The following is a 26,610-nucleotide window of genomic DNA, read 5'->3' as shown; positions in this document are numbered from 1 at the left end:
TATGACACCTTTATATATTTACGAAATCTAACCCAAAAAAAAACCTGTATTATGTTCTGTTTACGTGACAACCCCTTACTAGTTGGCCGTGCCGGGTGGTGGCGGGTTTAACGACACATTTATTTATTTACGCCATCTAACACAAACAAAAACCTCGATTAAGAATTGACATTGTCAAGAATTGGCGTGGGGCCACGTGCTATGGGATGGCACCTCCCCCCCCCGCCGCCCACAAACCGGAACACCCGCCCCCGAACCGGAACACCCGCCACCGCCCCCCCCCCACTCTTGTTTCCGGTTGTAGCTCCGCCTCTTCCGGTTTTTTATACAGTGCGCACTGTACTTGGTTTGGCGGTGGTCCCTCCGTTCATTGTGAAGAATCGAGTCTCGGGACGTTCGATTAAAAAAAGTATTCAACCCCACCCCCCCTAACATAAGATTACCCTTCACGGGGGCTTGAACCTCGGGAGGACCTCCTTAGCCGAACGTACGTCGGGTGAGTGAGGCGCGTTTGTGGGTGGGCGTTTGATACATTTTTTTGTCTTCGCTGAGGCAAAAATCCAATCGCGATGGCTTTTCATTTTGATTTTTTTTAAACGCACGCGTTCTCCTGCACGTTCGTCTCTTTACACACTTCACCCACCCACCCACCCACCGTGAGAGAGAGAGCGACTCGTCTCACGACAGTATCGTCGACATTTCCTCGTGAAATATACCCCTCCCCTCTCACCCCTCCACAGCGAATTAATGAGGTCAAACAAAAAAGGTTCGCTCGGTTTGCATCCAATTCCCCCCCGCCCGCCCGGCCATAGGAATGTGGAATTTCCGTAAAATGCCTCGGGTACTTGTCGGCAGATGATAATTGTAGCAAACCACTTTCATTTTTGAACGCATTGACAAAAAAATGCCTCTCGTCCTGCCGTGGGTTTAAAGTTCATCGTTGAAATGTTAATGCGATTTCGTCACGCGACTTGTCTCGATTGGGGAGGCCTACCTACCCACCCACCCCCGTGTCTGACAGACGGTGAGGTTTTGGAACCATACTTCACCCCCACGCCTGTGAAGGTGGAAGAAATGGGGGGGGGGGCGGTTTATAGAGTTCATATCAATCGTTCGCCGCAGATCTTTCTCAGTGGCGGTCGAAACGTTGAACTGTGTGCGATGGGTCCGACCACCGCGGCGTGCGAACACCAACTTCCTTGTGATTTATCGCCACGCTCCTCGTGTTTTCATTTGTGCAACCGATGGGGGGCGGGGGGGGGTGTACGAAATCTTGCTCGCGCGCTGTTAAAACTACAGCAGTTTTAGTTTCGTGGGGGGGGGCGGTAGTTTTTCCTGAGCGTCATGTCCGCTTTGTTGGCGTAACCCCTCGCTTTTGAGAGGCGATGCCACTCGATGATTGAGACACGAGCGCTTCGGTCGGAATTCCCGGCGCGTTGTTGTGCGCGCACAACGTTGAGTTTCTTTCGCGCGCGCCGTACGTGGACAACCGTGGCTCTCGTCGGAGGAGCGTTTGAAGGACGGCGAACAAAAATATATCGGTGTTCACGAGAACGCCGATTATTTGTGTTGTTTTAAACGTCGACCTTCAAGGTCACGGCTACAAAGGATCCAAGCACGGAGAACTCAGAGCTCAAAACAATGGTTCGATCTCCTCGATACGTTGGACGGGATGACCCCCACACACAGATGCAACGCTTTGTGGGTCAGTCAGGACAATCAGAATGTTTGTTTGCCTGTCCAAACATCACAACGCTGATGAATAGATGAACCCGAGTGAGTCCACGATTTTGTCGTCAAGAGCAAATGTAAGTAGAGCTAAAATTCTACGTCTTCACGTGAATACGGGCATAGAGTTTCCAGCCACCAGCCCCCCCCGTTACGGCTTTGCTCAAGAGCAGTGACTCAAAGCAATGAAACCCTAGAATCGTTGAGACATTCTGGGACACATCAGCAGTTAGGCCTTTTTAAACACGGTATTTGGTGTTAATCCATCGGCATTGTTGTACAATTAACGACCAAAACAACTCATCGTGTTCGTTAACAACACCGTCTTTGCAGGGGAAAATGTACGATAGGTGTTGCAGGCGAAATTGCCCTTCATAGGCAGTTACGACGTTTTAAATGTCTTGCCGCTGGATTAAAGTTTGACTTCTATTTGCTTTTGCCACTCGAAGTATGCTCTATGGTAACACAATCGGGCCGTGTGTTTAAAAGCCACATTCACGACAATTCTCATTGCAACGATTCGGTAACTGAATGAGTTGTGTGCACACAATGAGAACCTCATTCACACAGTCCAAATACAATATTTGTAATGCATGCACAACTGTTTCCGATGCTAGTAACTATTTGCTCCCTCTGTAGTCTATTGTTAATAATCACCCAGTGCCTACCCTCGGATACACCAAGACGATTGAGGCGTCTGTAATCCTCAACATTTCCAGGACACCCTCTCTCTTTCGTCTTTCCCGCAAGTGATGAAATAACAAACCTACATTTATTCTTCATCTGTTATTTTTTACTGAAGCAGCGACCTCATAAGTCACCTCGGTAAGTACATTCATCGATTAAAAAAAAAATATTTCACAGGTCATTATCCGCTGAAGTCGTTACGTTTTTTTTTAATTCCTGTTGCTCTACGAGTCTTAGTCCTCACCCTGTACCGTTCCCGTTGTGCTGTAATGTTGACCGATGGCTACTTTTTGTTTGAGGGCGGTATATTGGCACGTAACATAAAGATTGATTGGCTTACAGCGGTGGCCACTGTGGTTAACACTGAGCTGCCGAGTTTGATTCCTGGTGGCGTTGGTGGCGAGCGATTTCTAAACCGATCCTGTGCCCTCCGACTTCGCTGAACTGCACACAAGTGGCGCGGTGAAGTTAGAATAACCACCAACAGGGCATGGGGAAGCCCCTCTTCCATAAGTTAATTAATTAAGGGCAGTAAAATATTATTACAGTTAAGTAAAGTTTAATTCTTAACGACAACAGGGAACCACATTTTAATAATACAATATATAAAGTAGTAAATGTACTAAGTTCGAGTAAAATTAGTATATATTAATTCGGGATTAATGTCATCGCCAGGGTGCAAACCCGCATTTCGGCTTGGGCCTGTGCTTCCTCTAAGTCGACTCGGTCGAACGCAGGTGTCACGTGGTGCCGTGGCGTTGAGTTTGAGATAAGAGGCTGCCGCATGCGCTTGGGGTTTTTATCACGTGCCCGCTGGAAGTGAAGGCGTCCGTGAGACCGATTGTTTGTTTAAGTTTTGCCAAAAAATTTTATCCCGATTGTGCTCTGTGCATGATTGCTGCACGAGATGGAAAAGTCTACAACTCGGATAGCTGGCAGGACACGCGCCCCCTTCCCGTGCCAGACAACTGCCCACGAAGGTGAAAAAAAAACACACAAAGGAGCTACCTGAGGAACACACAAAGGAGCTACCTGAGGTGCTTTCAAGTGACCTCTGGCCCAGATAGTAGAACGCAGCACTTTCCCGCCCCCTCTTGTGACCATAAACGTGTTTCTTTTATTCTCTGAGATGTTTTTTAGCAAAATAAGTGCAGAACCAAATTTGATTTCCGTTTTGTAGGTGCCGTTTTTGGTAACAACTAAACCATCAAACTCCCACGTTACATTTGAGAACACAGTTTAATCACATGTGGCTCAAACCTGGATTCAAGGCAACGGTGTCAGCAGTGCTGGCTCGTCTCTCTGACTTCTGAGCCACCCTGCCACACCAATGTGGCATGATTGTAAGAATAGGCCATCATGATACAGCGTTAATAGACAGAAAGACAGACTGGCAACACACACGCACGTGTGTCCTGTTTGCACGGTACACCCTGTAACACGTGTCTGAATTTAAGTTAACATGCTTCTGTAACAAAAAAAATTAACTCCAAAAAAATCGGCTGCAGCCCGATTTTTCCAGGCCGATCTTGTGTCACAACCTGGCATGAATTCCTGACATCGTAGAGGAAGATACGTCACCAGGCATGTCTAACACAGCTGTTGTAGGCAAGGTGAACATTTAATTTTGCGTTTAAATGAACCATGAATACGGCCGCGTGGATTTTTTTCCGCGGTCGGGCTTGCGTGGCTCTCTCGCGTGTTTCCGCGTCGTGCAGCGAAACACGTGGTTGTTCGGCACGATGTCTGATGTTTCGTCACTTACACCGGAAGCTTCTTCAGAGCTGCATTGAGTTCAGTTCGAATAGGCGTCGGAGGGCTTTTTAACAACATTTCAGTTTGACATCAGCACCGTTCTGATCTTCGACTTGAGTGTTTCTCGGTTTGACTTTAACCGCTCGCGTGATGACGTTAAGTAACTTGGAAATTAATTTAACGCCGCATTTTTGTTGTTGTTGCCTACTTGAGTTTCGAGCTGACCTTCACCTCGAGTTCTGGGATAAATCGGGGCCAACTCGGTTATGTGTCCCATGGAAACAAAGTATTTTTTTTCCTTCGAGCAGAGAGACGGGCAGCTAGAGACAGGCAGGCAAAAATATTGTGACAGACAGACAGACAGAGAAACAAGTATACAGACAGACAGGCAGGCTGTCTAAGAGTGATAGGCTTGAGAGGCATACATACGGAAAGAGTGAAAGACATTCAAATTCGAACTGACACTGTGATAAGACGGGAAGGCTCCTCTGAGCCCAAACACTCCACCTGTCCGGTCAGACCAGTTTGGAGGTCACTGGGTTTTAGTTTACCATTTCCTCCTGGCAGCTCAACCAAAAAAAAAACAATTCTCTAATAGCCCGAGCATTTCAAGCATACAATTTTTAAAGCAAGGAATCAAATAAATGTTGAACGGGCACGCGATCGGTGAATGCCTTCACAACCTCTTAAGCGGAAATGCATGTGCTTCGGGTTGCCGGGTTTTTTTTGAGTCCGTCAGAAACATGGGGCGGGATAAAACCCGACTGGGGCTCCTCCGATACCTGCCTGCAGCCAGCAGCCACAATTAACACCACTTGATGATACTGGACTGGGGAGCCAGGAGGGCCAATGTACCGAATTTTGTTTTCACGTTTAGACACAGAATGGAATAATTCCCGCTCATGTTATTATTTTACTCGGTTGGAATTAACACGTAGCAATAATCTCCCCACCTCTGAAAACGTCGTGTTTGTATCGTTACCCATAATACCCAAACGGTAGTGCATCATGAGTTCACACACTCTGTTGCTCTTTGCTTTGAATGGTGCCCCATAGTTTGATGGAGTACCCTTGCCAATAGCATCTGGTAATCCAGCAGCAGCATTTGATGAGACCCAAAATGTTGAAACCAGTCCAGAGTTAGCTTTGCTTAAACAAATGAAGCAGATTTTCGATTTAAAGCTTTCGTGACTGCAGGGATTCATCTTCTTGGTTCTTTCGGTAAAGTCACGTAGAAGGGAAGTAATAATAAAACAATTCTCACGACGTTTCGGCCACAACGCAAGCAGCCGTCCTTCGCCTGAGGACGGCTGCTTGCTTTGTGGCCGAAACGTGACTTTACCGAAAGAACCAAGAAGACAAATGAAGCAGCTTAACAATATTAGTATCGAAAGCAAGTCGGCTGATGGACTAGAATGTTTGTATATTTTTTTTATGTAGAGTCACAGGACGGGGATTTCTGCTTATATTAGCTTTTATCCTCACAGGGAAAACCTCACCGAGTATCGAAATTCCTTTTCATAAGGGGGACATTTTGCCAATGACACGATTCGTGTTTTGCATTTTGGGCGTGGGGAGGAAACACGAATTCCCAGAAGTGAACAGTTGGCCTTAAAGCGGAAAGTTATTTGTACATTTATGAATGTAAGGTATTTCAGAATCAGAATATTTATTCATCCTGGAGGAATCTGATGAGCTATAAAGCTCTTTTTCACAGATGTCCAGTCGAAATAGGTAAGAACGTGACAACTAAAAACAGTACAATAACCATAATAGTCGTGCAAAGTACAAGAAAGGTAAGCAAATCTCCCAAATACAAATACAACAAACCATCCCCATCCTACCAGGCAGAGCCCACTGTGAAGTATGAACTTATTTTTCAGAACCAACCTGGCCACAAATTATAGCTCAACAAAGTGGACATTTATAGCACGAAAATATTCCAAAGAAATCTCAACGTATAAATTCACAACCCCCATTTTGTCAATCCGCCGCTGGATGAAGTCCTCCCCAATGTCGTGTCGGTCATTGCTTGATCATACATTACCGCGCTGGTCAGTGCTAGCTTGTGGTGAAAGTTGAATGGGGCGGGGGGCGGGGGGCGGATGGCCAGAGGGGAGAAGCTAGAACCGACCGGTTCAGACATATCTCGTCACTGAGCGTGAGGCATGGCGGGAAATCAAACTTGGGTCGCCGGGTTCATCGCGCGTTGCTGTAACCAAGCGAGCGTGCCGCAGCTCCACCCCCGCATGTTCTGTCTCACCTGAAGGTTCAACGGTTGAGGCATTCCATCGGTGTGTTATTGTTCTAGCCTCGCGGTTAATTTCACAACGCGAGTCGGCGGCGGTGCCACCCACCGCTGTTAGCTGCACGGTGGCTGTGCTGCACGTGGCTGCCTGCACTACTGGACATCGGTCAAGAAAGAGCTTCGTAGCTCACCGGATTCCTCCTACGGTACAAATAAATATTCTGTAACCCAGCACTGTAGAGGCAGCAGCGAGGTAGCAAATGTGGACTCCCATCCCATGGGATGTTGGCTATCAACAACAAGGCAACTCCTATGACTAATTGGGCATGGGACGCAAGCGTAGGATTGATCACCCTGTCGCTGGCCGCCTTTGGGGAGGGTGTATAGTGTGAAAGGCCGAAACACCCTAGGAACTAAAGGTACGCTACTGACGATGCGCTCCCCAAATTTCACCAGGCTCACTGTTCATGAACTCTTGGAAGTGCTTGCACACAGGATAGTAACATCTCATCCTGTGTTCTTGGAATCTGTGCGGCATGGAGTGCTGCCCCATCTCACGCGAGCGTGGGTTTCCCCCGGGTGCTCCGTATCCTTCGCCACGTGTGTGTAACAACTCATATAATCGGCTGAGAACATCCTATTGCAGAGAGCACCGCAGAGCTTGGGCAATTGTAGGTAGCGCCGCCGGCTCGCCGCTGTAACCGTGTTCCCGCTCACCTGTGTTTCCTCACGCCTCCAGGTCGCCGTCTCTTCGTGAGTGTGGAGCTAACACCTTGCGGTGCATCACAAGTCGGTGTTGTTAGATAGTGACGTCATTTGGGATTGCACACGGGAGGGGGAATTGTCGCCCATCTGCTCGCAGAATAATACCCGTTTTGCGGGGGGGCTGCTGAGATACCTCTTGTGTCCACGGGGACAGATGCCACTGGGAGGGGGGGGCGGTGTGCCCTTTCGAACGCTTCAGATGGCGATGCGAGTTGCTCTGAGACGCCCAGCGTGTTGGGTGCCGTGCGTAAAGAAATAAAAAGCAATCCGCTCTCGTTGTGCTCTGGATGGGCAGAGAAGTCAACCTGGTTGCGGGGGCGACCTTTTCGTTCGTTAACCAGGGATTTGTGATGTGGCTTTCCCCGTAGTTTTAAGCAAGAGTTTTGTAAGCTGGCATGCGTGCGGGTGACCAGCTTTTCATAACCGTTTTTTTTACTTAAAGCTTTCGTGACTGCAGGGATTCATACTCTCTGGGTCTTTCGGTAAAGTCACGTAGATAGGTTCAAAGAAAATAACAAAAACTACGACGTTTAGCGCTTTAATTTTCGATTTAAAGCTTTCGTGACTGCAGGGATTCATCTTCTTGGTTCTTTCGGTAAAGTCACGTAGAGTGGAAATAATAAAACAATAAAATAAAACATTATACAATTATTCTCACGACGTTTCGGCCACAACGCAAGCAGCCGTCCTCAGGTGAAGACCAGGTCTGTCTCGCCGACAGACCTGGTCTTATGTTTATTTTATTATTTTATTATTTCCATTCTACGTGACTTTACCGAAAGAACCAAGAAGAGGTTTAGCCCTTTATTAGTGGAAGCCACCCACCAGTGCTGTCGTGGCCCGCTACAAGTACCATCGCCTCTAGCAGCAACCTCCACCGTCAACAATGTGAGTGTCTAAAGCGAGGTGCAAATATTACTTGGCAGCCCTTGAATTGGTGGAAACCCCACCACCAGCACCGTTGTCATCCTCTACGACAGGGGTCGGGAACCTTTTTGACTGGGAGAGCCATAAAAGCCAAATATTTCTAAATATATTTCATTGAGAGCCATATAGTATTTTTAACGTATAATAAATTAAATATGTCTTACTTTTAATGCGACTTCTGGTGCTGCATAGTTTTGCTGCTGGCCTTGTAGTCTGGTTCATACGTGGTGAGGTTGAGCTTCGTGCAGGCGTGACCCGTGAAATTTATCTTCAAAACTAATTTCTGTTTACTTTAAAATGACACAGTATTATTAAGCAATATCACAAGTATTTTAAAATCAGTTCCAAACTGATTTTTTTATTATTTTTTTCAACTCAAAATTGTCTGGGAGCCATATGCCGTCACTGGAAGAGCCATATATGGCTCGCGAGCCATAGGTTCCCGACCGCTGCTCTACGAGGTCCATCACTTAAATTAACATTAGCTCTCCCGCCCATGCTGCTAACACTTGTGCTATGCCCATTTCAAACCTTTATAAACAGTTTGCCTTTAGAGGCTATAACTCCCTTTTCCTGATGCCGACTGCTTGTGTTGCGATCGAAACGTCGTATTTTTTTATATTCTTGGTTCTTTCGGTAAAGTCACGTAGAAGGGAAATAATGAAATAATATAGATATAAAACAATCATTTATTGTTTTATAATAAAATAATATAAATATTTAAAAAAATTCTGGTTTTATCTTTATATTATTTTATTATTTCCCTTCTACGTGACTTGACCGAAAGAACCAAGAATATGAGTCGTATTTTTTGTTTTTTTCTTTGAACCTATCTTCGTGACTTTACCGAAAGACCCGGAGAGTATGTTTTTTTTGTTTACACCGGCTGCAATCAAACAGCTTCATCTGCACCGAGACCACTCCCAGATAAGATCACGAGTTTCACGTAACTTTATTGGCACCTGGTACAGTCGAAGACCTTATTTCCAGCACACAGCAGCTTCAATTGTTGTGGCCGCCGTCTTCTTGTCGTGAACGGCAATTTCGCGGGCAGCGCTTGTGGTCGGACGCGAGAGTAAACGAGCAAAAGTACGCGTCCAGGTTTAGGTTTGCGAGCCTCGCACGCTAACAACTCCGGCAACTAGCGCGAAGGATACCGTCCAGACCGCCGGAGAGCAGGCCAATGCGTTCCGCGGTTTGGTTGGCGTGACTCCAGCCACTGCACTATGGCGGTGGGGGAGCCGGGGGTGCGTGCGGGGGTTCGTTGTCTTTAACGCCCCGCGTGTGGAGGATGTGCGGCAGCGACGGCCGCCAGTGGCCGCCGTTCAGAAGCGATGGATGGTGGAGCGACCACGGCCTTTTTCTTGGCAGAACAAAACTACGCGGAGCAGCGGTGGTGGTTGGGGGGGGCACCCTCGATGAGGCTTTGACGAAGAACCTTGGCCGAGCTCCGCCGTGGCATTCGCGCCGATGGCCTTCAGGAAGAGACCCCCGCTTCGTCCGGTTGTCTCGCACGGCCGATCCTAAAATGTTCTTATCCAGGACCCCGGGCGATGTTTGCGGGTGATCTCGGTGTCACGGGAGGATCCGTACGCATTTCCTCGCATTTCTTTGTTTGCCAAGTTTGGTTTTGTTGTCATCATGGCGGCGGAGGCGGCATACCACGGGAGGTTTTGCCTAGCCCGATGTAGGGCCACAATGTGGAGCTCGTTTCGGTGGGAGTTCGTTTTGAGTTCGCCCCGTTGTTGTTATCGTTGTTGTTATCGTCGTTGTTGTTGTTGTTATCGTTGTTGTTGTTGCTCAAACGACGGAATTCATCTATGGGCTCCACTTTCGTTCTGTAGGCGCTTCGTGGGGTTGGAGATGGTAGCCTTTGCAGCAGGCCCCACCTATTAAGTGTATCTTCATACGACTAGCGCTATCAATTTGGCCTTTTTGAAAATCGTTGGTCTTTATGGCAATCTTGTGACCGGAATTGTATAACTTTAATGGCACTTGGTCAACAACGTTATTGCCACCGGACCACCGCTGCCGCCAATATGACCGTATTCTTCGTATAAGAAGACAATTTTTATAACCTGTGTTCAACTCCATTCGACTCGGCTTTGTATCTTGCTCTCGTGCGTCCCGCTTTTCCCAGGGCGTCATTTTCGGTGAAACTTTTGTGCATTTTTTTCCAAATGATCCCAAAGCTTGGGTTCTCATTACTTCCCGGAGCTTCTTATGATTTGCAGAATACGTATTTTCACGACACTCACCTGCAACGATTGAGAGCCGGTGAGGCGCTAGAGCCTATTATGGGAGGAGGGAGGGAGGGGGGCGGGGAGTGGGAGTGGGCGAGGTGGACAACGTGCAGCAGCAGTTACAAAATCGTGTCCGGAGAACATCGAGGGCCAGTTTGATCGCGAGTCTTGTTTCAAAATGGCCCTCGCGTAACGACCGGCACCTTCCTTCCGTTGTGTGAGCGAGTCAACGACGGCAGCAATTGGCTAATTGTTGTTGTATTAATCTTTGAGCACTTTTATCCCGATTGTGCAATCCGTGTCACGTCACGTGACATTAAGGGATCCGATCGGAGCTCTCGCAGAGCGGCGGTGAATCGTACCCATGCGAGACATAATTTGGATATTGCATAGCTATCACAATCAGGATGTCGGTTTCTACTGGAGGAATCCAAAGCTATTTTGACACATGTCCCAGTACCTCTGAGAACCCCTGAAATGTTTCCTCTGCTCCACACGGTTGAGGGCAGCACTTGAGGAGCAGCGTTCGTCGCGTGACGGCCAAACCGATAACTTTTAATCCTCGGGAGTTGGAGATTAGCCAAATTCAGTGCGGAAGTACATTTGACCTGATTGTGTTTTGTTGTTGTTGTGCAGTCATCGGTGAACGTGCTGTGAGACCACCCCACTTGGAGATCCCGGTTTAGTCGCTGGCGGCCGCCTTGGACTGCAACCCAGAATCTCGACGGTGCCACGCTCGGCAGTCTGACCTCTGGGCCACTTCGGCTGGTGAAATTTTAACTGCTTGTACTTTGATCGCACGAAAAATAAAAAATAAACGTCCGCTTTTTTTTTGTTCTGTAAACACAACGAGCTGAAACTTGTGCACAGAAGCGTGGAATTAGACTGAGAGACGGGACAAGAGGAACCGCTTCGATTGCTGCATTGGCTTTCTGGTTGCCGAACGAATGCATTATAAGGTCACACTCCTTACACGCAAAGCGCTTGCCGCAGATGAACCAGGATTCCTTAGCTGATCTCGTCAAGAAGCATAAACCATCACGTGAATTCCAGGTGTCCTCGCAGCAGCGGCTTTTAGCGAGCCATCGATTAAAAACGGTGGTCACCGCACTTTCAGATGCGATTCTGTGGCCGTCTGGAACGCTCTTCCTTCCAAAATTAGAAAGCCACTGGAGCTATGCACTTTAAAATCATGTAAATTGAAAGCTTATTTCTTTAGAACTGCTTTTTGTGTTTAGTTTGTTGTCCTTCCCCCGTGCCTTCGATTAGCACGGTTTGTTACGTACGGTGCAAAAAAGTTCAACATACACACGTACGTATGTACCAGAGTTAGGGACGTCATCGCGACTGTTGACGGCTAACACTTGTGCTATGCGCAGTGGAGATGGAGCCATGAGATGGGCTCGTGTGCAGGAGCGGGGTTGTTGTGTCACAGGCCAGGTGACGTGTTCACCTTTGGACAGCTGCCGCTCAGGGTTCTCTTGGCTAGACGACAGCAGGGCGTTGGAACGCTTGAGATTAAATGGTTATGTAAGACGCTCTGACTTACCGAGGCACTTTACGGAGCGCCCTGTAAATACGAATCCTTATCGCGAGACCGTGAGAGATGGTGACGGCTTGGGGAGGCCTTCCTCCAGCAGTGTATAGATCATGACCGATGACTGGGCAAGAGCCCATGGAGAAGAGAAGCCTCGCTCACTAACTCACGGTCGATCGTCTGTCTGTGCCTCTGAGATGTACGAGCTCTGCGCACCATCTTCCGTGCTGTGCTTTCCGACTCTGGAGTAAAACCGTTAATGCGTTAGCTCTGCCCATCTGTCCATTCGTTGGTCTGTAACGTGGGGTGACAATAGTTCTCGTTATGGATGATGCAATATGTACGATATGTTACGGGGAGGGGGTGGGCGGGACTGAACCCTTGAAAAACCAGGCACATTGATTCGTGGAACCGCCCCAAAACTTTGTGATTGAAAACCCAGCGACATTGCACAAGAACGTTCCGCCAAGGCAATGACGTCACACTCCACGTGCCCTCGATGACGTCATGCCACGTGATGTCATTACTTATGACGTCATTACGTGTGTGACGTCAAGGGATGACGTCACCGTGCCCGTTGAGCAGCTCGATTTGTTAACGTTAAATTTCGATGCTCGGATAACCTCAGGGGAATTGGGCGTGAGATTTGCCCTACCCTTGCCGTTCCCTTCTCATTCTCATTTACTTTTTGACCTCTCCAGTTTTGAGGTCGCGGCCGGTCGACCCATCGCTCACGCGACGCACGTGGTCGTGGTCGAGGTGGGGTGATCGGGGCGGGGTGGGAGCACCTCGGCGAATTTGCGACGGCGTTCGAAGCTGCCGGGCGCTGTTCGGAAAGGGACCGTCCCGCCGGACGTCGCTTCCTTCCCCCTTGGCGCGACCGCCGGTCCCCGGCCACCGCTAGAAGGGCGCCCACGCCGCACCGTCTCGTCACACGTAAGGTGCCGCCGGCGTCGGTGTCGTCACAGAGCCAGACCGACTTGATTTTGCCCAGACATCCATCCCATTGTTTTGACATCCGATTAGCACGTTTTGGCTACGTATGTTGCGTACAAAGTTCGGCGTTCAACAGAAGTTCAATGTAGCGGGACCACTCCTGGAAAAAAAACACGAGACTCGGCGAGGTCGTTCCTGGGTAAATGAAGGACGTTGTGGTTGTTGTTATTGTTTTATTGTTTATCGGCAGGGCAGTCTGTGTTATAGGGACGCGGTGACCTGACGCTCGCATGATACTCGCTTGACCCTCTTCAAACATTCTCTTGACACCACTCACCACTCAACGTTCGCCTCACCAGCCCCTCACCACTCAACCAAATCTGACCCTCACAGCTCACTTAATGCCACGCAGAAGTCAACCAAATCTGACCCTCACCACCCACCTGACACCACTCGCCAGTCAACCGATCTGACCCTCACTACTCACCTGACACCACGCACCACTCAAAGGTCACCTCACCTGACCCTCGCCACTCACCGGACACCACTCACCAGTCAACCAATCTGACCCTCACCGATTGGTCGCTACCACCGTGATATTGACGGTCAAGCAGCGCACTGCAGAGGTCGCAACCAGGTACCCGATACCCGTACCCTACCCGATACCCGGCTACCCGTACCCGACCGGGTACGGGTACGGGTACCCATTTGCGACCCTGGTGCGGCCGGGTACGGGTATGGGTAAGGAATCAAAACCTGTTTGCGACCTCTGGCGCACACTGGACTTGCAAAGCAGAGGTCGCCGCCGGTTCAATCTCTCGGCGTGACACTCGAAACAACGGCGCGATTTTCTTAAATTCCATCCCCCACAACCAACACTGTCCACCCGGCAGTGCAAAGCTTCACGACCACATATCGATCGGTGGCACGTTTGCTCGTTGGGGTAAAGCGTGGGTAACTCCCACCTCTTTGCGAGACACATCTGGCCCAGCGTGGAAGAGTGAGATCCAAAGTAGAAACTTTAAAAAATGTATTTTACAAAGGGAAGGTCCACTGAGCTGTGTAGCTCTTTTTTCAGAAGCGACCTGGCCGTCACAAATGATAGCCCAACGAAATGGCTGATCATCATTGTGTGGAAATTTATAGCAGCCAAATCCTCTTAAATGCAGGCCATTGATTCTAAATGTGGAGAAAAAAACCAGAGGATCCGGACAAAAATTCACGCAGCCATGGGAAGAGAGAGAGACGCGCAAACTCCAAATATACAACAGCAGGCATCGTCAGGGTCGGGATCGAACCCACAACCTCCTGCATAACAGACGAGGTAGTTAACATCTCGCCACCGTGATGACGATGAGAGAGGGAGTCACGCAAACTACAAATATCCAGCAGCGTCCGGAGTTGGGATCGAACCCACGACCTCCTCCTTACCAGACGAGGTAGTTAACATCTCGCCACTGTGATGATGATGAGAGAGGGAGACACGCAAACTACAAATATACAGCAGCAGGCATCCGGGTTGGGATCGAACCCACGACCTCCTTACCAGGCGAGATAGTTAACATCTCGCCACCGTGATGATGATGATGAGAGAGGGAGACACGCAAACTACAAATATACAGCAGCAGGCGTCCGGGGTTGGGATCGAACCCACGACCACCTCCTTACCAGGCGAGATAGTTAACATCTCGCCACCACGGCGCCCCATACACTGGTGTTTTGTGGAGGGCTGCTGCAGCCTTCACCTTCGTTGACTAACAACCACCGTCTTTGTCCATTGGCCCACGCAGGGCCTCCTCTTGAGCGCGAGCGGCGGTCGGCGGCGACGCCAGCGTCAGCGAAATGGATCGCCTCGAGAGCCGGATCAAGGAGTTCCTGCAGAGCCAGGACACCGCCAGCATCGATGAGCTGGAGCGCCACCTGCAGATGGCAACGCCGGCCAAACGCCGGATCCTCGTTCGCATGCTCGAAAAGTTGGTCGTCGCCGGCACTCTGCGCTATTTGTCCGGCGGAGCGCTGTACGCGCTGGTGCCGTGCTTCGTGGCCGGCACGGCCAAGCGTCCGGCGGCATCGTCGGCCACCACCGGCACCTGGGACACGCCGAACCCGGCGAAGATTAAGCGGAAGGAGGAGTTGCCGGCGTTCTCCAACCGGCGGCCAAATCACGTTGGCGGTGCGGCGCTAATGGCACCGCTGTATCCGTATCAGCAGGAGCAGTATCCGCAGCAGCAGGAGCATGTGGAGACGATCTCGGTTCACGAGGCGAAGCCGTCGCCGGCACAGCAGGGTCCAGCTCCCGGCGTCCACAATGGCAAGAAGGGACCGGTGCAGCAGCAGCAGTACCAGCAGCTGCATCAGCAAAGCGGCATCGGCGGCGGCGGCGACACGGCGCAGAGCACGGCGTTGCCGTTCATGGAGAAGTTGGCGGATGTCGCACCGCTGGAGGAACAATTCGACACGAGCTACGGGGACGACGGCGCGGCCGAGAAGGTGAGGGAGCAGCAGCAGCATCTGGAGCAGCAGCTGGAGGAGGAGGAGGAGCAGCAGCAGGAGGAGCAACGGGACGATCAGCTCATGCCGCAGGAGGAGGAGGACGCCGAGGCGGGCGCGGGGGTCGGATCGGGCCCTGCCGAGCCGGCTCCGGCCGCGTGCGATGAGCACACCCTACGCTACCTCCTGCTGCTCAAGTACAAGGGTCGCGCCGCGGACAGCGCCGGCGCGGCGCAGCTCGCCCTCGCCGAGCTCGAGACGCTGATGCTCAAGAACCACGTGAGCGCCCTCATGGAGTTTAGCCAGTGCCGCTTGCTCGACTGCTCCTTCCGCATCGTCAACCACTCGGGGCCCTCGCACAAGCCCAGGTGATGCAGACCCTCCCCCCCCGCATCCTCCCCCCCCCCGCCCGCCCGCCCCCCCCCCCCTCCTCCACACTGCCTCCACCCAAGCTCGTGCTTTTCCGCTCCTGCTCAAGCCTGTTAACGATGAGACGAATGCATCGTAGCAGAATAATAGTGCAGGCGGGAAAGCCGCGCGTTTCAAACGGTGTGTAAAAAAAAAAAGAAATCGGTGAGGCTTTGTTCGTTGTGCAACCACACCGCCAGTGTTTCCTGAAGAACTGCACTGTGGTCCTCTTGTTACAATAACTTGGAGCAAATGTGATCGACTGATAGGTAACAATGATGCAGAGATGGACCTAATTAAGAAGTCCTAATACGGATGAAGCTGACCCATAGTTGTCTATCTCTCCGCATCACTGCTGCTGTGAAGTTGGTCACATTCGCTCACATTTTTTTTGAAAGTGACCGAAGATAGAGAAAAGACCACAATGCAGTTCTTCAGGAACTGCTGCTGCTCCTGCTGTTTGGCTGCACAGGCGTTTGTGAGCGGTGTAGATGGTTGCGCCTGACGATGCAGCGGCGCTATTGGGTCAAATTCGGACGTTCTCTCCCCTGCCGCCTCTACACCTTGGCGCGCGCTGTGCTGCTCCTCCTCAACGTTATTTCTGTTGCTCCCGCCGACAAAGATGGCGGGAGGGACGTCGGCGGGAGGGGCGCCCGCGACGGTTTGCAGTTTCGCCGCTTGCTGCGCATCCCCGACTGGTGTGGGTTGTTGCGTGTGTGACGATGGTGTGGGTTGTTGCGTGTGTGACGATGGTATGGGTTGTTGCGTGTGTGACAATGGTATGGGTTGTTGCGTGTGTGTGACGATGGTGTGGGTTGTTGCGTGTGTGACGATGCTGTGGGTTGTTGCGTGTGTGACGATGGTGTGGGTTGTTGCGTGTGTGACGGTGTGGGTTGTTGTGTGTGTGACGGTGTGGGTTGTTGTGTGTGTGACGATAGTGTGGGTTGTTGCGTGTGTGACGATGGTGTGGGTTGTTGCGTGTGTGACGATGGTGTGGGTTGTTGCGTGTGTGACGATGGTGTGGGTTGTTGCATTTGTGTGACGATGGTGTGGGTTGTTGCGTATGTGACGGTGTGGGTTGTTGCGTGTGTGACGGTGTGGGTTGTTGCGTGTGTGACGATGGTGTGGGTTGTTGCGTGTGTGACGATGGTGTGGGTTGTTGCGTGTGTGTGACGATGGTGTGGGTTGTTGCGTGTGTGACGATGGTGTGGGTTGTTGCGTGTGTGTGACGATGGTGTGGGTTGTTGCGTGTGTGTGACGATGGTGTGGGTTGTTGCGTGTGTGACGATGGTGTGGGTTGTTGCGTGTGTGTGACGATGGTGTGGGTTGTTGCGTGTGTGTGACGATGGTGTGGGTTGTTGCGTGTGTGACGATGATGTGGGTTGTTGCGTGTGTGACGATGCTGCGGTTCCATCGGTTCACTTTGGAACCCCCTCCCACCACCTCCCTTTTCCAAGTCCAGGTGGGTCACATGACCATCACTCTCTCCTCTTATCACGGCCACGTTGCTGACCCTTCACCTGAGGCTCCACGGTGGCGAGATGTTAACTACCTGATATACAAAAGGTCGTGGGTTCAATCGTAACCCTGACGCCCGTATATTTCGGAGTTTGCATGTTCTCCCCTGTGGCTGCGTTTTAGAGTGTTTGGCTGCTATAAATGTCCACGTGATGATAAGCCCACGTTGTTGAGCTATCATTTGTGGTGGCCATGTCATTCCTGAAAAAAAAGCTACAGCAGCTCCAGGGGCCTTACCTGGTAACATAAAAAATAGTAACACACCATTGGAACCTCATTTGCCAGTAAAAAATATGATAATTGTTTTTTTACCCTTCTATCTGGCAACAAAACTGACACCTTTTTACAAGGAGTCATGTTTGCATAGACCACAATACCTGCAGTCATAATGCAAACAAAAAACATAACTCTGATAATGTATACATGTATTATCAGAGTTGTGTTTTTTGTTTGCATTATGACTGCAGGTATTGTGGTCTATGCAAACATGACTCTTTGTAAAAAGTTGTCAGTTTTGTTGCCAGATAGAAGGGTAAAAAACCAATTATCAATAGTAACACAATTTGTTTATATCTTTGCAACGTTCATCTTGGCACCCTTCCTTTAGCTCCTCATCTTTATTAAAACGATCACCTTACCTCTAACCCTATCGCCCCCCCCCCCCCGCCGCATACCCCCCCACAGCTTCGTGTTTCAGGCCACGGTGGGGGGCCACTCGTTCGCCGAGGCCGAGGGCTCCAGCAAGAAGAGCGCCAAGACGGCGGCCGCCACTGTGGCGCTGCACACCCTGCTGAAGGCCGCACAGAGCATGCAGGGCATGGTACGAGTGCCCGCGTGTGTTCGTCCGCCCTGTGTGTGTGCGTCAACTCTGTGTCAACCCTGTGTGTGTGTGTGTATCAACCCTGTGTCTGTGTGTGTCCACCCTGTGTGTGCGTCAACTCTGTGTCCACCCTGTGTGTGTGTGTGTGTGTATATATATCCACCCTGTGTGTGTTTACACTGTGTCAGCCCTGTGTCTGTGTATCAACCCTGTCAACTGTGTGTGTGTGTGTCCACGCTGTGTGTATGTCAACTCTGTGTCAACCCTGTGTGTGTGTGTGTATCAACCCTGTCTATGTGTGTCCACACTGTGTGTATGTCAACCGTGTGTGTGTGTGTGTGTCCACGCTGTGTGTATGTCAACTCCGTGTGTGTGTGTACACCCTGGGTGTCAACCCTGTGTATGTGTGTCAACCCTGTGTGTGTGTATATGTCAACTGTGTGTGTGTCCACCCTGGGTGTGTCCACCCTGGGTGTGTCCACCCTGGGTGTGTCCACCCTGGGTGTGTCAGCTCCGTGTGTGTGTCAACCCTGTGTGTGCGTCAACTCCGTGTGTGTGTGTGTGTGTGTCAACTGTGTGTGTGTCCACCCTGTGTGTGTGTGTGTGTGTGTTTCCACCCTGTCTATTTGTGTGTTTCCACCCTGTATATGTGTGTGAGTCCACCCTGTATGGGGAGCAGTAGTGTAGCGGTGCACTACGAACCCGGGGACCCACGTTTGATTCCCGCTCGTGGCCAACAACAATGATGATTAGTTGAATCAGTCCTGAACCTCAACCGAGTTCGCCTCAAATGAGTACCTGGTGCGGTGTCTAAATATCGCCACGAAGGCGACAAAGACGGCCTGGCGTGGTGCTAGCCACTCACCCCCTCGTGTGCCGTGCCGGCCTTCATAGCTGCTGCTCGCTAACAGCACTTGCCCCAACGGTCTGTTCAGGCTACACGGGGGATCTTTGTCTTTGTGTGTGTCAGTGTGATGGGATCTGTGTGTGCGTGTCAGTGTGTGTGTGTGTCAGTGTGTGGTTTTTGTGTCCGTCCGTGTGGCCACCCTATGCGTGAGCAGGTGGGCATACTGTGTGTCAAGCCTGTGTCTGTGTCCACCCTGCTCGTGTCCACCCTGCGCGTGATCCTTTTTGTGAACCCCGCGTGCGTGTCAATCGTGTGTTCTGATCTCGTGCGTGACGGCAGCAGTACGCTCAGGAGCTAGATGCCATTGAAGACTTTATGAGAGAGAGGCTTCGTGTGGTTTGGCTGTTCCTCTTCCGTTGAAGGAACGCAGAATAACAGTGGTTTACCCTATTTAACCCACACGACCCCCATTATGGATGATACAGTGTGCTTCAAAAAAAATGTTAACACTTCTAACAATTTGTAACAATGCCACGAGAAATGTGCCTCCGGGCTCTGGAGACGACCTGGAGAAGATTCCAGGCACGCGTTGACAATGATGGCGAACAAGTGAAGTGCATGGCCCCAGTTACGTGTGAGCAGGGTTGGACGCACCGGGAAGTGTCCACCCTTTGGGTGAGCAGGGTTAGAGAGGGTTTCAAGTGACTAAAATTTTGGCCAGATTAGTCGAGCGGATGATACGTTCCCCTTCACACGTCCGTCTCTCTGCGTTTGTGAAAAAAGCCCGTCAGCCGCCACCACGGCCTTCTGCGAGTGCCGTTATCTCAGCAGCGTTGATTCAAGACGAGCAACACCGGGACTGGTTTCGACGCACAGTGTCTCGTCAGCAGACTGAACGTGTGTGAGAAAAAGAGCTATGTAGCCCATAGGATTCCTCCGGTATAAAATCAATATTCTGTATTCTGATGTCAAACGTGGCTAGTTCGTTACGTGGCCTAAACCCCGAACTACGACGACTGTGGAACCGCGAAAAAACGTCGCGCCCACGTTGTTTAACTTTTTGCGCTGACGCCCCGGCCCCCGGCAGGACCCCGGTGGCGACGGTAATGGCCTCGCCTGGCCGCACCCGTGCCTACCGCACGCTCCGGCTCAACCGCAGCCACAGCAGTCGCCCGCGCCGGCGTCGACGTCATCCGGCGGCGGGGCGGCCGCGGCGGCAACTGCGGGGGGAGGTTCGGCAGCGGCGGTGACGGGTGGGGAGTCGTGCTCGCCATCCGCCCCGCTGGCGAAGAACCCCGTGAGCGCCGTGATGGAGTACGCGCAGTCGCTGGGGCTGGCCTGCTCGCTCGTCGTGGTGGGGCAGGAGGGGCCGCCGCACGCTCCCAGGTTGGGGGCGCCGTGGTTTACCGCCGCTACCGTCGCGTCCGCTGCCATCGCCGCTGCCATCGCTGCTGCCATCGTCGCTGCTGTCTTGTGTTGGGCTTTGTCGTTCCTTACGCCGGCACCTCCCGATTTAGCACGGTCGGCTCCGTACGGCGCAAAACAAGTTGAACGTGCAGCGATGCGACGATGAGAGTCTTCATTGCTTGGCACCTCCCTCTCCCTTCTCACACGAGGAGGATTTTGATCATCAGGCCGTCTCCTTGATATGACGGTGAAACTGCGTTCAATCGAGATGGCGGCACGTGAAGCTCCGTGCACTTGGAGAAGCTCGGGCTTTTACGGTCCATCGGCGGATTTTTTTTAAAGAGCGTGGATTTTTCATCCGCGCCCTCCAGTTTTTCCCTCCAACATTTCGAAACAAATGTGTGTTCAGGGTATTTGGCTGCTATACATTTCCCACGGGAAAAGCCACTTTAGTTGAGCTATCATTTGTGATGAGCCGGGTCGCTTCTGAAAAAAAGCTATTTAGCTCAGTGGGCCTTACCTGGTAAAATAAAAATAGTTTGTAGTTTTATTCGCTACATTTTTATTTGGCATCATCGCAAAAATCCGCATTTTATTCGTCGACATTAGAAACTCGCAGCGCTTTACCGGTCGCCAGGCGTCTCGGTCGGTCGTTGTCACCCTCACATTTTAAAGCCCTGCCACTAACGGACGGCGCTGTCGCTCCTTGCCGCCTTTGCCTCCCTCCCTCCCTCCTCTCGCTGCCGATGCCGGCGCCGCCAGGTTCACGGTGCGCGTGGAGGTGGGCACAGAGGTCTTCCCGGCGTTCACGGGCGGCAGCAAGAAGCAGGCACGCTTCGGGGCCGCCGAGGCAGCCATAAGGGTCCTCGCCGGGCGACCTCTGACCCAGCAGCCGCCCTTCTCTGACACGTGCAACCCCTGGCCGGTGAGTGTCCGCGGCAATACAACACCCGGTGTTGGGAGACACTACAACCGGTGGTGGGTGACATTACACCCGGTGGTGGGTGACACTACAACACCCGGGTGTGAGTGACGCACTGATACCCGGTGGTGAGTCAGACTACACCCGGCAATGACTGGCACAACATTCGGTGGTGTGACACTGCACTGGTTAATGAGTGGCACTGCAACACACGGTGGTGAGTGACGCACTGCAACATACGGTGGTGAGTGACGCGCTGACATCTGGTGGTGACACAACAGCACCCGGTGGTGAGTGACACAACTACACCCGGTGGTGACACAACAACACCCGGTAATGAGTGATGTACCCGTGCGGCACGACCGCCGAAAGCTTTTTTTGCCGGAGAGCGCCGAAAAACGACGGCTTCCGATGAGGGAACGACCCCGGGGGCGCCCCCCCCCCTTGCGCCCCCTGCGTTCCGTTTCCTTCCGTTGCCGTTGAGTGGCGCTCCGTCGATGTCCTTTGCGACGGTCGTTCTATCAAGAAACCGTGGTCCGATTCACCTTCCCCACCACTATTATTTATTTTATCGCGGTTGTAGAGCTCCAGCCCAATATCTGGAGGCGCCAAGCGGCCAGCAACTGGCAGCACCACTGAAAGTGTCGCGGATGAGGGGTTAAACGCGTTTCGTGCGTCGGGCAAAGGCCATCGTCCTCGGGGGGGGGGGGGGGGGGGCTTGGCAACAAAGAGACGTCGGTGGCGGGGGAGGGAATTGAACAGCTGGAGCGGTGTAAGGGAAGAAGCAGAGAGAGACGCGGTTGTGAGCCGGTGGGTGGGGAGCGGTGGCGAAGCGGTTGGCGCTATGCTGCGTAACGAACCCGGCGCCCCCGAGTTGGATTCCCGCTCTAGGCCAACACCATTGACGATTCATCTTCTTGGTTCTTTCGGTAAAGTCACGTAGAAGGGAAATAATAAAATAATAAAAATAAAACATAGTAAAATAATTCTCGCGACGTTTCGGCCACAACGCAAGCAGCCGTCCTCAGGTGAAGAACAGGTCTGTCGGAAAGACAGCGTCTTCACCTGAGGACGGCTGCTTGCGTTGTGGCCGAAACGTCGCGAGAATTATTTTATTATGTTTTATTATTTTATTATTTCCCTTCTACGTGACTTTACCGAAAGAACCAAGAAGATGAATCCCTGCAGTCACGAAATAAGCTTTAAATCGAAACCATTGACGATTGTCTGAACCGGGCCTGGGCCTTCCCTCGATCGACTCGGCCTTAAATGCGTAGCTGGTGCGGTGCGTAAAAACATCGGCACCGGGGAGACGAATGCGGCCCGGGGCGTGGTGTTGGGCCAACACACGCCCCACACCGTGTGCCGTGCCAACTTTGCCCCAAGAGTCTGTTAGGGCTGTGGAGGGGATCTCTGTGTTAGTGGGTGGGTTCGTGTGTTATCGTGACATCCATTGTGGTGTTTGAACACCACGTGGACAAGATGAAACGCTCCGTTTTGGTAGACCGAGCGAATTTGACGTGAGCAGTAATCATGGTAGTAGCAAGAGAAGACCGATAAGCAGGCGACGGATCGCCGGCCAGCCAGCGGCTGGAGTGATTCGACGGGTGCTGGCTCATCAGTCGCCCGCGACAGTGCTCGGCGCTGGAAGCGAGAACGATTTGTCCGCGTGCGCGTCACGGGCGCCGTCCCGCGTCTCATGAAATTTACGTGGCTCGTGAAATTTACGGGGCTCATCCGTAACGAGCGCGGAAACAGCTGGGGGCTTTCCTTGTTAACCCGCTGCGTGTGCCCGCGCCCGTTGTCACGGAGCTACCTGCTCCGGTGGCGGCAATGCGCGCGGTTACATTTTCTCTCTCTCGCATGTTCGTCCGAAGAGAGGGGGGGGAGAAGGGAGTTGGCTATGCGTGCGCGTGTTACATGTGCATAGGTCAACCCGGCCTCAAATGAATACTTGGTGCGATGTGTAAACATCGCCACTGGGGAGACAAAGGCGGCCGGGCGTGGTGTTGGCCACCCGCCCCCTCGTGTGTCGTGCCGCCCTTCATAGGTGCTCGCTAACAGCACTTGCCGCAGCAGCCTGTAAAGGCTATATGGGGGATCTTTGTCTTTGTGTGTGCGCGTATCTCCGTGTGTGGTGGGAGACAAAGGCAGGCGGGGCGTGATGCTGGCCACCCACCACCCCCTTGTGTACCGTGGCAGCCTCCATAGGTGTTACTTGCTAAACGTAAACGAAGCATTTTTTTTATTTTACCAGGTGAGGCCCACTGAGCTATGTAGCTTTTTTCAGACAAAACCTGGCTTCACAAAAGTTAGCTCAACAAAGTGGCTTATCGCGTGGAAATTAATAATAGCCAAATAATCCAAATGCACGATGATTCTAAATGTGGAGGGAAAAACCGGAGGACCAGGAGAAAAATCCACGCGACCACGGGGAGAGAGAGAGAGAGACGCAAACTCCAAACATACAGGCGTCAAGGTCCGGATGGAACCCACGACCCTCTGTATACCAGTGAGGTAGTTAACATCTCGCCACCGTGCTAAAAGTACTTGCCCCGAGAGTCTGTTACGGCTGCACGGGGGGCGGGGGGGGTGGATCTTTGTTACATGTGCCACCCATGGTTAAAGCGGGGTCGCATGCGGCAGCGAAAGACAATGGTCCCAGCCTGGAAAACCGATGGCTGCGCGCAAACAAATACATTTGAGGCTCCACATTGCGAATCCGCTGCTGGATGATGGCATGAAGACCAGCTGGTGTGTGTCCGTGTGCGCTCGCTACAAAGACCAAGATCCCCTCAATAGCATTAACAGACTGTTGGGGCCGTGCGGGTCGGAGGGTGGCGAGGGGCGGGGGGGTGTTTGACCATGCTTCACCGCGCCGGCCAGTGCGGGTCGATGAAGCCGGAGAGCGTAGATGTTGCAGCATAGCGCGGTACAATAGAATTCTAAATGTTGTGGGTTTACTCTCCAACACGCAACCGGTTAGTGCTGTCCTACTAACGAATTGGCACGTCTTGTTTACGTGACAAGCCCTTGCTAATTGTCTGTGTCGGGTGGTGGCGTGTTTCGCGACCCATTTATGTTTACGCGATCGAACCCAAAAAAACCCTCTTGCGGTACAATAGATTTTACTGCTGACAAACATTCGCCGCTGCGGTAGCCACCTACAGCGCCTGCGCTTGCGCGTGGTGGTGGTGGTGGTGGTGGTGCTGGTGCTGCTGCTTCTGGTGGTGCTGGTGGTGGTGCTGGTGGTGGTGCTGGTGGTGGTGCTGGTGGTGGTGCTGGTGGTGGTGCTGGTGCTGGTGGCTGGGGATGCTGGTGGTGGTGGTGCTGGTGGTGGTGGTGCTGGTGGTGGTGGTGCTGGTGGTGGTGGTGCTGGTGGTGGTGGTGCTGGTGGTGGTGGTCGCCCATCCTAGCGCTTATCCAGGCTCAAACCCGCTTAACTTTGCAGACCCCTTTTGTCATTCCACTGCTGGATGAGACCCTTTCCACCGTGTGGAACTTGGAGGGGGAGGGGGGCGTTATTGTTTTTGTCATACTTCACCACGCTGGTCTAGGCGGCTTGGTGAAGGCGCGGAGCGTAGACGTTGGGGACATACGAGTACGGTACAAAAGTGCAGTTTGCTGCACTGCCGTGCGTGGCCCTGCAACCTGTAGCGACTGTTACGCGTGGTGGTGGTGCTGGTAGTGCTGGTGGTGCTGGTGGTGCTGGTGGTCGCTCATCCTAGCGCTTGTCCAGGTTCATACCCCCGCTTGGCTTCGCAGACCCGACGAGACCCGGGCGCATTCCTGCTAATTATGGTGGTCGGCGCTGGGACACCCGCGTCACCGTGGCGACGGAGACCCCCAGGTCGACTCGGGTGGGCGGGGGGTGATTAGACACGGTCGTCGTCGTTTGAATGAAGATGAGGAGCAAAGGAAGGGCGGCATCGTGGGCATTGCAAGAAAGAGATTACCAAAAAAACTTATTTTATTTTACCAGGTAAAGCCCACGGAGCGACGTAGCTCTTCTTTCAGACGCGACCTGACCATCACGAATGATAGCTCAACCAAGTGTGGCTTATCATCATCATCGTCATCACGTGGATATTTATTGCAGCGGCTAAATAACTCTAAACCCCCCCCCCCGAATTCTCGGTACATTAACTCTGACAGTCTCTGTAAGAAGGGAGTTGAGTTGGGGTGCGATCACAGCAACCCGCCCATGCTTATTGCACCATCGCAGCGGCTCATCCATCGCTGGCGCGTTTCATGGGGCTGCTGCGAGTTTTTTTTTACTCGGGAACGGCCGTCCCCCCCCCCGACGTTTCGCGCCGCCTCTTTGTCGGCAAAGTCGCCGTCCATCGGCGGATTGTGAGAGCAAAGAAAATATGCGAGCATCGTCGCGCTTGTTAATGCGGCGGCAGCGGCGATAGTCTCGTAGTCTTGGAGTCCGCTGGTGTTTGTTTGTGTTGATTTTTTTGTCGATTTTTTTTCCCCCCTCTCTTCCCCCCCTTTGAGTCATCTCCAGATGCTCGCGAGCCCCGAGGCGGATGATTGAGTGGGCGGGCAGGCGAGCGGGAATCTGGAGGTTTCGGCACAGAGGAGGGGGAGAGACAGCTAGGCGGGGGGGGGGGTGATGGAGAGCGGGAGGGAGGGAGGAAGATTGATGCGCAGGATGCAGGAAGATGAAGGAAAGGAAAATGAAGGGTGAACAGGGAGAGATGGAGGGTACGGCGAGTGATGGAGTGAGGGGGAGCGAGAGGCGGAGTGAGAGTTATAATTAGAGCGATTTCTGTGAGTTAAGCTTGGGGTTAAGGCCATGGTGAAGGTGAGAGTGAAGGTTAGGGCTTGGTATTATTGGGCCTTGGACCCTTGTTTAGGCCTGGATGAGGGTTCTGGCGAGGGTCTGGGACATGTGTGCGTCCGTGCGTGCATGCGTACGCCCGAGCGTGCACCCGTGCGTGTGCCCCCTTGCGACCGTGCGTGCACCGTGTGCGTGTGCCCCCTTGCGACGTTGCGTGTGCCCCCTTGCGACGTTGCGTGTGCCCCCTTGCGACGTTGCGTGTGCCCCCTTGCGACGTTGCGTGTGCCCCCTTGCGACGTTGCGTGTGCCCCCTTGCGACGTTGCGTGTGCCCCCTTGCGACGTTGCGTGTGCCCCCTTGCGACGTTGCGTGTGCCCCCTTGCGACGTTGCGTGTGCCCCCTTGCGATGTTGCGTGTGCCCCCTTGCGACGTTGCGTGTGCCCCCTTGCGACGTTGCGTGTGCCCCCTTGCGACGTTGCGTGTGCCCCCTTGCGACGTTGCGTGTGCCCCCTTGCGACGTTGCGTGTGCCCCCTTGCGACGTTGCGTGTGCCCCCTTGCGACGTTGCGTGTGCCCCCTTGCGACGTT

General features: G+C 52.4%; 1 protein-coding gene across 8 annotated transcripts in view; it reads left to right on the top strand.

Annotated features, from left to right (window-relative positions):
* The first annotated feature begins 294 nt into the window (after nt 1–294).
* Nucleotides 295–26,610, top strand: part of LOC144736217 (double-stranded RNA-specific adenosine deaminase-like) — a 68,560-nt gene continuing 42,244 nt past the window's right edge. The window contains exons 1-8 of one of the 8 annotated variants that reach the window (XM_078618828.1): nt 295–496; nt 6,482–6,624; nt 10,990–11,121; nt 12,592–12,826; nt 14,617–15,684; nt 17,927–18,062; nt 19,997–20,295; nt 21,079–21,241. In XM_078618828.1, the coding sequence (XP_078474954.1) occupies nt 14,669–15,684; nt 17,927–18,062; nt 19,997–20,295; nt 21,079–21,241 (1,614 nt within the window). In that variant the 5' untranslated portion in view covers nt 295–496; nt 6,482–6,624; nt 10,990–11,121; nt 12,592–12,826; nt 14,617–14,668. Of the gene's footprint in view, nt 497–874; nt 1,025–6,481; nt 6,625–10,989; nt 11,122–12,591; nt 12,832–14,616; nt 15,685–17,926; nt 18,063–19,996; nt 20,296–21,078; nt 21,242–26,610 lie in introns of those variants that run through there. The other 7 variants (XM_078618827.1, XM_078618825.1, XM_078618826.1 and 4 more) reach the window with 7 other exon arrangements.

The sequence above is a fragment of the Lampetra planeri genome, chromosome 59 (genome assembly GCF_965212315.1).
Source record: "Lampetra planeri chromosome 59, kcLamPlan1.2.h2, whole genome shotgun sequence".
Taxonomy (NCBI): Eukaryota; Metazoa; Chordata; class Hyperoartia; order Petromyzontiformes; family Petromyzontidae; genus Lampetra; species Lampetra planeri.
Note: the sequence above shows the minus strand (reverse complement) of the source record. Positions and strands in the feature narration are given on the sequence as shown.